General features: G+C 35.5%; 1 protein-coding gene across 3 annotated transcripts in view; it reads left to right on the forward strand.

The window, feature by feature from the left end:
- The window catches only part of ANOS1 (anosmin 1), a 143236-nt gene that overhangs the window by 26979 nt on the left and 104248 nt on the right, over positions 1–12009 (forward strand). For all 3 annotated transcript variants that reach the window (XM_066982325.1, XM_066982334.1, XM_048066800.2), the window contains exon 2: positions 408–455. In XM_066982325.1, coding sequence (XP_066838426.1) covers positions 408–455 — 48 coding nt within the window. The remainder of the gene's footprint in view (positions 1–407; positions 456–12009) is intronic.

Here is a 12009-nt window from a genome sequence, read left to right on the forward strand (position 1 = left end):
CAATTAATGGGCTTTCAGTTCATGAATCGCTACTCATGCATATTGATTTCTTAAATACAGAGGTTACCTTTGTTTTCTTCTTAAATACAGAGGTTACCTTTGTTTTCTTCCTGGTAAATCTAGATAGGAAGTGTTAGGAAAGGTAGACTGAAAGGAGACTTCAATCAGTTCTCCACCAGTCTTGCTCGATGAAATGCTTTCCTAGCTCTTAGATCACTTAATGCTTGCCTGAGCCTTTTACTTAACACAAGAGAGTTGGAGTCAGGATTATTACTAATGTTGTGACACAACATCATTCTCTAAAGAGAACTGTAGGGTGAATTCTGTTTGAACCTACTAGGATGATCAGATCTATTCTTAAAAAAAAATAAATAATAATATTCATGTATTTTATATTTGTTTTTCAGAACAATGGGTCACTTGCTTGGTGCCAGAATCATAAACAGTGCTCAAAGGTATGGTTTTTTTTTTCTTTTTTTTTTCCCCACCTCATTTATAAAGTTATCTTGTTGCTCTCATATTGTCTGTAGATGAAACGCTTTTCATCTTAATCTGAAGAAGCACCTATTTATACTTTATTTGGAAATCTCAACCTGTAATGAAATATCCAAAATTAAAACCAGGTGACGTACTCTTTCAGGACAAAGGAATCATGTCTGAGGATAAGCATTAAGTGTAGTTAAGCCAATATAATTCTGCTGTTATCAGCAAATTTAAACCACCTGAAATCTGATGTATCATTTCTGTTTCAGTGTTTTTGAACATGAGAGTAAAATTGTCAATCACTTCAAAATATTCACTCGATAGCACTGAGGTATGCCAACACTGAACTTTTCTTTCAGTTTGGGTATTTAATTTTTAGCATGACACTGAATTTCTTTGAAGTGACTCTTAATACAAATCGCAATGGCTTCACTGATGCCCAAACCTATCCTGGCAAATTAACCTGGAAAGCTTAGAGGGTAGGTGAGCTAATAGTCAACTGATAGTGCAAGAATTTTTCTATGGTGTCTACATAGATGCAGGAATGATCTGGGAGCTGTTCTGGGTTGGAGTGGAATTACACGTTCTAGGCAATGACTGTTCATAAATGTAATGGAAGATGAGATGCATGTATTCATTGACTTGGAAATTTACCTGAAAATGGTGAAGAGTTTTCTCTAGTAATTTTGCCTCTCTTCTGAAAATGTATTTCTACAATAGTTTAGGCTTTTTAATCCAATAATTATTCTGTGAAGGGTGCATTTCAAGTGGGATTAAAACCGAGTAGCATTATAGTGTATTGTTTTCTTAATGTAATCTATGTAAATACTGATGCTAACTACTGATTTTTAACATGACAATTTATTCTTTACATTTAAGAAGTGAGATTACTGGTTCACTGATAAAGTGAATTTAGCTTTCATTGAAGTGAGTGGGATTGGAAAAGGACCAATTTATTATTGACTGTTCCGTTGCAGGAAGACAAAACAGAGCTGACCACTTTTGTCAGTATTAAAAACTGGGTATAGCAGCATCGGTAAAAGAAGAGAGGGGAATGATTCCTATTAGTTCTGCCACACTGCTAAGAATTGCGCTTCTGCCATGAAATCATATTGTTCTTGATGAAGGGGTGCCGAGAATTTGTTTCATCATAACTGAATTGCCTTTTAAGGAAAGTGTAGAGGTCTTGACCTGTACTGTTGTTTTTTTTTTTTTTTTTTAATTTGCTTATCATGGTTGCCATGATATTTAATCTGAAAGATTTTTCAATGGTTTGTGCCTGTCTAACAAGGAACAAGTCATACAGAAAAAGTTGTCCAGCAAAAGCTGGACAGTAAGGCAGAGATTATATGAACATCTCTCTGAGTCACTCCCAAGTTCATAGAATCCACGTAAAATGGATGAAAGGGTATTATTTTAAGGGTTACCTATATTATATTAGTCTCTTAAAATCAGTGTGTGAATGATACAAATTAGTCTTATTTTATAACACAAAATGTAATGAATCTTTAAGTTTTAAATTACTTAAGGTAGCATGACTATGAAGTATATGTTATGTTTTCTTTCTGAGAAAGGTAGTACATTTTGCTTAAGTAAGCAGCTTTGCCTTCTTGAAAAAAAGAAATATAAACTTAGTCAAAATGTTAGCAGAACTGAACATTAGCAGAACTAAGGAAAATATGCTTAAGGTAAGATTTGATCTTGCGTGTTCTGCAATGCAAAATAAAAGAAATGTGTTACATAACTGAAACTTTCAAAGACATGTAGAAGATGGAGTTAACCTAAAAATGCAAATTCCTTTCACTGCTGCTCAGCACGTCAGTGAGAAGATTTTATGTGATTGTGATTTTGCTAAATATCTCAGATGATGTTTTTTTAAAGGATTCTCACAGTGTCCAACCTTATTTTGTCCTGGTGGAGTTTAGCGACACAGTTTTTAAGGTGATTTCTGGTAAGGTGCAGGTGACAGCAGACATGCAGTTATTTTGTCATCAGAGGGACTCTGAAACACAGAAGCACTGTTTGCTTGCACAAGTATTTGCATGTAGCTGATACAATACTAAAAGATGATGTAGTTAATTTAGTAACTTTTCAATGATTTTGTTCTTTCATGAAAATATTTTTAAGATAGAAAAGGCACAGTGTAATCCATCTTTTTACTTGTAACATAACCAAACACATTTTTTTTAGAAATTTTTTTTTCATTCCAAGGACAAATGATATAGCCTGTAAAAGCAGAATTCCTGGACAAAAATTATAATCGTAAAACATCCAGTAGAAGGCTTTTCCATGTGTTTTTTCCTCATTGCAGGCACCTTTGATATGTGTTTTGGCTTCAGTTTGTCTAGACCTGAACTGGCAAAAAGCGGTTCCAAATCTTTCTCCATTATTCTTTGTGAGTAAGACCAGACTGTCATACAATTCTTTGGAAATTTTGTGGACACACTTATGTACATAGAATAACTGGGAAAAATATTGGAATATTTGCATACTATACAAATGATTTTTTTGTCATGGAATTCTGTGGTCTTTATTTTTAAGGACACTTCCGGAGTAGCAGATTGCTGTTCATAAGGTATTATTCAAGTTCATTTTGTCAGTGAAGTACCTCTAAAGTTATTTCAAGCAATTATATCATTGCCTTCTAATATAAGTGTAGTCAACAACCATTAGTTTGAAAATGAATACCTTTGAGAGCTACTAATTCAAAGAGATGCAAATCTAATGAACTAAAATGGTTGTTGCTCTCACAGGAACAGCTGTAGATTGCTACCTACATCCCAACAGGCTATTTATTTTTGTTATTTTAATGGAGCAAGTCACAAAAGCGTGACTTTGAGCACCAAAATATGCACCAATGATTTTATATGTAATTTAATTTAATAAGATCTCTCCAGTGGTCTATTTTACAAGGTAAAACTCAAGAGAGCACTTGAACGCATGCCCTCTTTTGACGTTAGATGGGTAATTTCAATATGCTAAATATATTCTCTTATAATTAGGACTGTTATATGTTCATTAAATAAATTGCCATTTTTGGTTGCAGTAGTTGATTTATTCCCTGTCATCATGCAGTCCTGCATCTTTGCTTGTACAGACTTAAGTGGAAGACTGAGGGCTTTCTTGGGATCTTACCAATTGCCCAGTTGGCTTCTACTGCAAATATGAGTATTGAGGTAAACATGAAGACTGTAGACTTGGCCTTTACACTGTAGTGAGTGAAGTTTGTCATGAACTTATTTAGAAATAAATTTGAAATCATAGTTATTTTGTCTAACTTTGTTTGCAGTTCTATTGTTTTGTTTGATCATATGGCCTTCATATTACTGCATAGTTTTGTCTTTCTCTGTTTTCATGTTTTACTCTTTTTTATTCTGATCACTCATCTCACTGCAACTTTACGGTGGGTGTTTGGTTTTCTTTTTTTTTTTTTTAAATCACACATGGTCATGTGGTCTCAAATGACTGAGTTGTGTTTTTTGTTTGTTTTTCTAGAAGTTGTATGGAAAAAATATGTATATTTTTAAAGTCCTTTAGTTACGGTATATACAAACAAAAAATACACTTTGGTGTTGAAGTTTATTTTAAGGTTTACACATTTTTCTACAGCTTTATCTGGAAGGAAAGTGCTTGGTATGGTTGGTTAGAATTAAAATAGTGCTTGAGAATTATTATATATACAGACTAATGTATTGTATATGACAAACATCCACGTGTTCTGTTTGTACGTTGATAAATCAGTACGTTGATTAGTCCAGTAATCATCAGGTCCTGAAACAGTTTTTTTTGTTTGTTTGTTTGTTTTAATCTCTTAGTAACTAATCTAATAACAAATATTTTAAGCATGAAGGTCAGTCTTGAAAACTTAATGTGCCTTTTTTTTTTTCCCTGTGAATATCAGAGCTTTTGGATTGCTATTGCAATAGCAATAGCAATCCAATTGCAATAGCAATAGCAATCCAAAATTTGAGGTTCCATTCAGATGTGATAATGAATACTGAAATTTATGATTTTTTTATACTTCACTTTGTTCACTGGTAGATTACTAGCAGCCTGTCAGATTTGCTGAATATTGTGAACATGGGCTTATTAGCAACATCATTAGAAACTGGAGCTGCAAAGTGGAAAGACTGAGGGAAAGCAAAATGGACTCGTTTGGGCCGGGCTCGATATGTCTTTACACACATTCATTGGATCAGGATCTATATTTCAGTCATCTCCACTCATTTCTGGGTACCACATGGATAAAAAGCTTGTTTAGGAAGAGAACGAGACAAGTAGACATGCCTTTCTTTTCTTTCACCTGCACAACTGGATAAAAATCCAGCCAGCAGCTGGTTTGGCAGAGAAATGCAAAGCTGATCAGAAGCTCTGTTAAGTCTAGTGTCTGGTCAGGTGAAGCCAGCTAAAACTGGAATCTGGTAGGTTAATATACCTATGCAAATTGGACTTGATTGTTGCATTATAGCAGAATGCTTAAGTTTCATATTGCAATTAAAAATATTTTCATGGCTGTTATCACAAAAAAAAAAAAACACAACCAAACAACAAAGCAAAAATAAGTAAAATAATATTTTGACATGGATTACCTGTGATATAGAAATAAAACCTACTTTGGTCTTGTTCCTCCTTTCTCCCTCCTATTAGCCATATTTTCTCTGATATCTCATTAACATGATAATCTATTCTCTTATTTCATTTTAAAGAATTCAAACTTGCTTCCAACACAGCTATTCAATTAAATTTGATACAATTTGCAACCCTCAGTTGTACTGGAAAAGTTTCCTCTAATTGACAGCATTCGGAAAAAACTTTTAAAAATTTTTTTATTTCTGGGCTTAATGGCAGCCACTGGAGAGAAAAAGGTAGGACAGTTCAGTGTTTGAAATACCATTGGCTGAATATGCAGAGTGTCTGAAATAGAATAAAACAGTCTGCAAGGACAATTCAAATACTGCAAGGATAACAATTTTGCACTGGAGGCTTGCTCTTTTTGTACAAAATCAATAAACTCTTTTATGTTGTGTTTTGAGTTCCCCCACTGACTTCACATTTGCTGTTGAATTTAACCTTCAAATCTTTACATAATTCTCGTTTTAAAATTTTCTTTTCCTTAACCTTTCTTTTGAAAATCTTTATGTGGTCTTTTGTACCTTCTCTCCACTAGTGTCACTGTTTTGTGTGCCTATCTACCCATTTCTTACAGATCTATCAAAGAATCAACCTGTTTAGGTTGGAATGGACTCTTGAGATTTTCTAGTGCAACCTCCCTGCTCAAGAAGTGTCAGCTAAAGCCAGTTGTTCAGTCCAGCCGGGTTGTGAGCATCTCCGCAGACAGACCACAACCTCTTGGCAGTCTGTTCCTGTACTTGACCACTCTCACAACGTTATTATTTTTTTCTTATGTTCAGATTGTATTTTGTGTTTTTTAACTTGTGCCCATTGCCTCTTGTCTGGTCTTGTCTGTCTTGTCTGGGCACTACTGAGAAAAGTGGCTATGTCTTCTTCGTTCAACCCCATTACGTATTTTTACCCGCAGATAATATCCCCTCAGGCCTTCATTTTTTTTCCAGCTCTCTCAGCCTCTCTGCTTATGGTGCATCCAGTTCCTTAATCATATTGTGGCCCTGTTTTCTTCTTTCTTACTTCTGCTTTCTAAGCCCCAAATGACTCCTGCCTGCTGTCATTCACAAGACTCCTTCCTGTGCTTAAATCCCAATATATTCTGTCATTTTATTAAAATGACAGTGAGTATTGCTAAACTGTATGCAATCACTGTTACTGTTCTGTCCTTGCTAGTCTGCTTTTACATTGTGAGCTCCATAAGCACAGAGGCCATTCTTCTCAAGTGCTTGGAAGTGCTGAGCACATAACAGGTGCTTCCCTATAAAAACAGCAATGAGTCAAACGCTGGTGAGAATAACATGAAATGACAAAGTGTTCTACATTGATGCTGGTTTAGTGAAAAATGTATTTTGGCCCGGGGTGGGGTGGGGGCAGAATGACCGGGAAAGGCATATTAAAAGACTTTGTGAAGTAGAGATTTTTTATTATTATTTTTTTACAGTTCCTTACAAAAGTTTTTTTTTATTATTATTATTTTTTTAAGCAACTGAAAGTCAAAAGACCAGCAGGCATAATTTGAAGCTGCATGTGCAGTGGCATTTACAAGGGCTGTAGATAAATGGGGATCATCATAATGCTCTGTGAATTGCAATACAGTTTTCTTGTTCCCAGCAGTCAAGGCAGTGGTCCCTGATTGATTGATTCTGCAGGAAGGCTGAAAGGCTATTTTTGAGTTTTCAGGACTGAGAGGAAAATGTGAAAATAAAGATAAATAAGTTTACAAATGCTGCAGCAAAATAAATATACTCTTTCAAAAAGACAACCTTGATCTCTTTTTAGAATAAGGCACACTCCTGAATCCAGTCTGTGAGCAATTGTTCCAGGCTTCCAACTGAGCTCTTTCCAAAGATAATGCAGGTGGAAAGATGAGTTAATGGTTTAAACAATTAGAGATTTGATGCACTCTTCCATCTGTCAAAGCCCACTGAAATGAAAGCTTGCAGTTTTAATTTGTGCCTCCAGCATCTAACTCAGCCTGAAATGGTGTCAGTGATTTGCCCTGCCCACAGTACTGTCATTCTTATGGTAAGCATTCCGTGCACACATGCTGGGAGACTTTTATCAAACATATTAGTGTGCATTTGAGAGATCATTAGCCTGAAGTAGCTGGAACATTCCAGGTTTCTGAGCCTGGAAACTCACATCTCTGCTGGAAAGTATGTTGAGCCACTCTTATTTACACAAGAAAGCTACAGCAAGATAGGGATAGCTGTAAAGTTTAAGAGGAGTAGTGGTTCTTGGTATTGTCAGTCAATCATGATTTAAGTACTAGCCATGAGAGGTGAGATAATAGCTGTTTTGATTATTGGAAAAAGAAAAAAAAATAATGAAAATTTCCATCTTGATCTGTTAGACAGTATTTTTCTTTCATCTGCTAAAAGATAAAGTAAAACCATTTAATAGAAACAGAGTTCACAGGAATTGCTCAGATCGTTGGTGTACTGAACAGATAAAATAATCCTGAGCAGATATGAATTAAGAAGGCAGTTGTTTTGCCTATTCCTTGCATTCCTGTGGATGATTTGATTTTTTTATTATATTCATCCATAGAAAGGTAGAGGGGGCTGAGAGAACAATAGTGGTTGGATGATTAAAGCTAAAGTAGTGAAGAAATAGTTCAACTGAAGTTTCTGGACATTTTTGTTTGTGGAAATAGAAGAAAGCTTTGTGATTCAGTGTTTATGTTTATACAAACACATTAGTGTATAAATGTGCTGTGATGATAGGAATCCCTTTGTTCTTTAAGGGTCTTGAAAACTGACAAATGAACAGAGTTAAAATCCGAAGAATGCTTACAGTACTTTGTAATCCTCTGATGTATTGCTCTATATTTGTAAATATTAAACTTTATTTTTTAAGTATCAAAAAAGCAGTTTTTTAAGTATCAAAAAACATGGGGTGTTAAAAATAAATAAAGGAAGTTTATATTCTTCACAATTGCCATGCTGAATCAATCAAGTTGGTCATCTTTCCATTCTCATACGCTGTTACCAAGTAGACAGGTAAACTTGCAGGTGTAGAATAACTTGCTGTTAGAAAAACTTACTTAACCCCTATTTCTTATTGTTGGGTGGTACTATGAAACATAGAGGACATGTCCTTTCCTAGACACTAGTTTTGTTTTCTCAGCTTTTACTGTTCATTTTTCACTGTTTGTTCAACTTACACTATTTTTGTCTTGAAGAGTAGATCTCTGGGACTCATGGAAGGTGTTGTGTTGGCCTTCACTCTGAATGGTTCTTTCGATAAGTTTCTGTCAGTATGACAAATGGTTAGAATCTAGTTCTTTTCATTTTTCTTCTGGCAAAAGCTAATCACCACCGCTGGAACCCTTACAATAGGTAGGGTGTAAAGGATCATGCTGGTTGTCTGTCGCTGAACAGCAGTTTTTCATTGATTTGGAATTCTGCTGAGTTTCTCATTGAGTTTCTCAATGGGTTTCTCATTGGTCTTCATCATGGTTACACAGAGAAGGATGGCAGTTTTGGAGCTTGCTTTTCTGGCTAGTTGTATCTGGTCCACTTGCTAATGTAGGTAAGCAAGTCTGTTTATTATGTTGTTTGAAATCTGAACTATAGAATACTGAGAAAGATGAGCCAATGCTGTGCATAACCTGCCAAAGATTAAGCAGCCTTCTTTCATGGAGAAAGGATACAAAATTGTCGTTAGCAGCTGAATTGTGCCAACACTGGCTTTGAGGATAATAGCATAGGAGTCTCAACTCTGATCTCAAAAATGCAGATGTTGGCTTTAGACCTTAGTCTTCATACTCTATACTAAATACAAAAATGCACTTCAGCTAAGGAGAGAGATGTGTGCTTGGGCACGCGCACACACACACACATACACGACAGATATTTATTGAGTCTGGCATTCTGAAGCACTAAATGCTTTAACTTAGCTGTTTCTGCTTCAGTGAACTCTGTTCAGAATCCAGGGATATTCAGACTGCGGAACCCTTTGTTTAGAGGTATTTGAGCACAAAAATAATTCCTTCCTAGAAACTTTTGAAATAGCAACTGAGCTATGCAGCCTAATCAACTGTAAATCTTTGCCATCTAGCAAGCAGTTGATTAAGTAACATCTAGCAGAAGGCCAATCATCACTGGAGCAACACTGGTCAGACAGTAAAGACAGACAGTACTACTGAGACTAAGACAAATGAGCAGTAAATCTGCTTTAAAGCAAGCAACAGATTTTTGTTATATCCCTTTATATCTTTAGAGTTTTCCCAGGTCTCTCACCACCCAGTTTGCTCAAACATTGTACATATTTTTTCCTCATCTTTCAATAATTTTGCAGTTGGTATGCAAAGGCAAATATGTAACATACAACTGTATTTGAGATTTTGATTTCCCAAATACAATTTTAGTTCCTTAAGCTCAGCTGCATGAATGCCACTCTGGAATTTTAATAGCTCACATAAGTCAGAGAATCTGTACAAAATTTATAACTTTGCAGTTGAGATAAGAATCTTAATTTTGTCTTATTAAATTACATTTCATTAACGTAATTAATTCCTGATGCAAAACTGGCTGTAATAGTCTGTTTAAATGTATGTTCCTTTTCTCTTCTTGTGGGAGACAACTGCAGAGTTAGATCAAATATAGCTCTAGTTAAGTGACAAAGACAAAATGTACTTGTGTTGACCTGTAATGTAGTAATAAAATATATTCAAGCAACTGTAAAGGGACAGAGCCTGAAAACCATGCATGTCTCCATCTTAAACTTGACTTTGAAAGCAGTTTTGCTTGAATAGACGTAGGGCCTTATGCAAAACCCACTGGGGTAAGGAATACTGACTTTAAACAATCTTTATATCCATCAATAAGGCAAGATTGTGTTTTTTCAAGTGACTAACCTTGGAGTTCCTCCATTACCATAATATTGGAGGAGATATAAAAATGTGTTTAGCTGGTTGAGGATACTGTGCTGAGAGGAAGCCAACTGTCTTTGAGGCACACAGCCAAGGAGGTAAGAGCCCTTACAACTCATGCATTGAGTTGTAAGGAGTGCATTGAAATAGAAGTGGGAACTATGACTGTTTTCCACTTTTGAGTTCCTGCATATAATTGGGAAGCTGTCTGAACACAGAAGCATAGTCTGTCTTGAAACAGAACTTGAAGGTTATATTTTGTACACTCAGTGTGATATTTAATCAGGCATTAAAGAGTTAAGTGCCTTTTAACACTGTGTGTCTATTAGAATAACTTTCTATACTCAGCAAACAAAAATGTTTCTGAGAGGATACGGTGTCAAAGAGCTATTCTTGTGCCATAGATGTTAAGCAGATCTCCTCACTGATTTTCACTGGAGATTTCTGCCTAAAATCTGTTCAGGTTATAGTGTCAGGTTAATTGATCAGAAAGGTTTCATTTTTTTTGTCAGTTCTTCTGTAATAATCATGCTTATTCTGTGAATTACAAATATGCAATTTGATTTTTGTTGAATCAAATGTTTTTAGCTATTTCAATAGCCTGAAGAATTTAAACACACAGAGACAGCATAGAACTATATAGACAGAAATCCCCAGAAGTGAGATGCTGACAGAAAGCAGCCGCAGGAGAACGCTTAGGCTTGTTTTACAATACTGTAACCTTTCTGAAGTTATATATGTATCTGAATAAGGTATAGAGGCTACTATGTGCAGTCTAATTTAAAATTGGTTTGCACCCTCATTTTATATAAGGTGAAGAATTACACAAGCTATAAACTAAAAGTGAAAATCATATCCACATTTCTTTAATAATGATACATATATTTAATATTCATGGAAAATATGAAGACGTATTTGGGGCTCATTTTCAACATAAGAAGTTCCTCATGCAGGACTAGCAGCAGGATGCACTATATGGAAATGAAAGAAGACAAAGGATAACTATTCAGCCCTGTACCATTTGGGTACTGGTACATATAGGCATAAAAGGGATTTACTTTTTCTGGAAGGTGTTTTCAGCTTTTGAGTTTAGCAATGAAAAATTTCCATAATGAATTCTGGAAAGGGATTTTTGCTCTGGAGTATAAACCAGTAATCTTGGAGTTATGAACAAAGGTATTTACTCTAGAATAACTGATGTTGTTCTGGCTTTAAGATGTAAAACCTATGGACTCCACCAAATGTCAGAGTTTGCAGCCTCTGATTTTGGATAAGGAAAACAGGTGTCTATGTTTTTCTCTCAGAGAGGCGATGTTGTTGTATGGCTATATATGAATAAATCCAAAATATATTAAATACCCACAATGAATTAAGGCTTGAGCAGGAAAATAAAAATAAAAATCAGTTACAGCACTTGGGATTTGAACTGATCCTTTGAGGATACTAGCAATTTTCCAGAGTTGGGAATCCAGAATAATTTTTTAAAGAAATTTCTTATTAGGAATGAAATATCTCCTATTTTATGATTTATGTGAAACCTTTATCTAAGTTGTAACTGAATTTTGAACTCATTTGGGATAGAAATACATTTATTTGCTCTACATAAATATGAACATCCTTTTAGCCCTTGGAAACATGGCTAACGACCAAGATGCTGCATAAAGTTTTTATTTTAGCATTGCTTATACCTTGTGCCCACTTGGATCAGATTTTATCATCAAGTGGATTCTGATGTGCTGTTCTTTGTAATTCTTTCAGTTTGGCCTGAGAATACCATTCAGAGAGGCTGGTTTGTGCAGCCCTTGTTAGGAGGAGTACTAACCATGCTTGCTTCTGGGTGGCATGAGTGCTCAGGGGAGGTATGGTCAGACCCAGCAGGCAGAGATCAGTCTGGCTACACTTGTTAATTTTTGTTTGGATCTGGACCATATTGCTGAGTGATATCTGAGGGTCTCATTACTCACTCACTGGGTGGCAGGAATAATGGACTATGAGCATGGGAGGGAATCAGAGTTTTCTGGGTG

Source organism: Anser cygnoides, chromosome 1, assembly GCF_040182565.1.
Source record: "Anser cygnoides isolate HZ-2024a breed goose chromosome 1, Taihu_goose_T2T_genome, whole genome shotgun sequence".
In the NCBI taxonomy this organism is placed as follows: domain Eukaryota; kingdom Metazoa; phylum Chordata; class Aves; order Anseriformes; family Anatidae; genus Anser; species Anser cygnoides.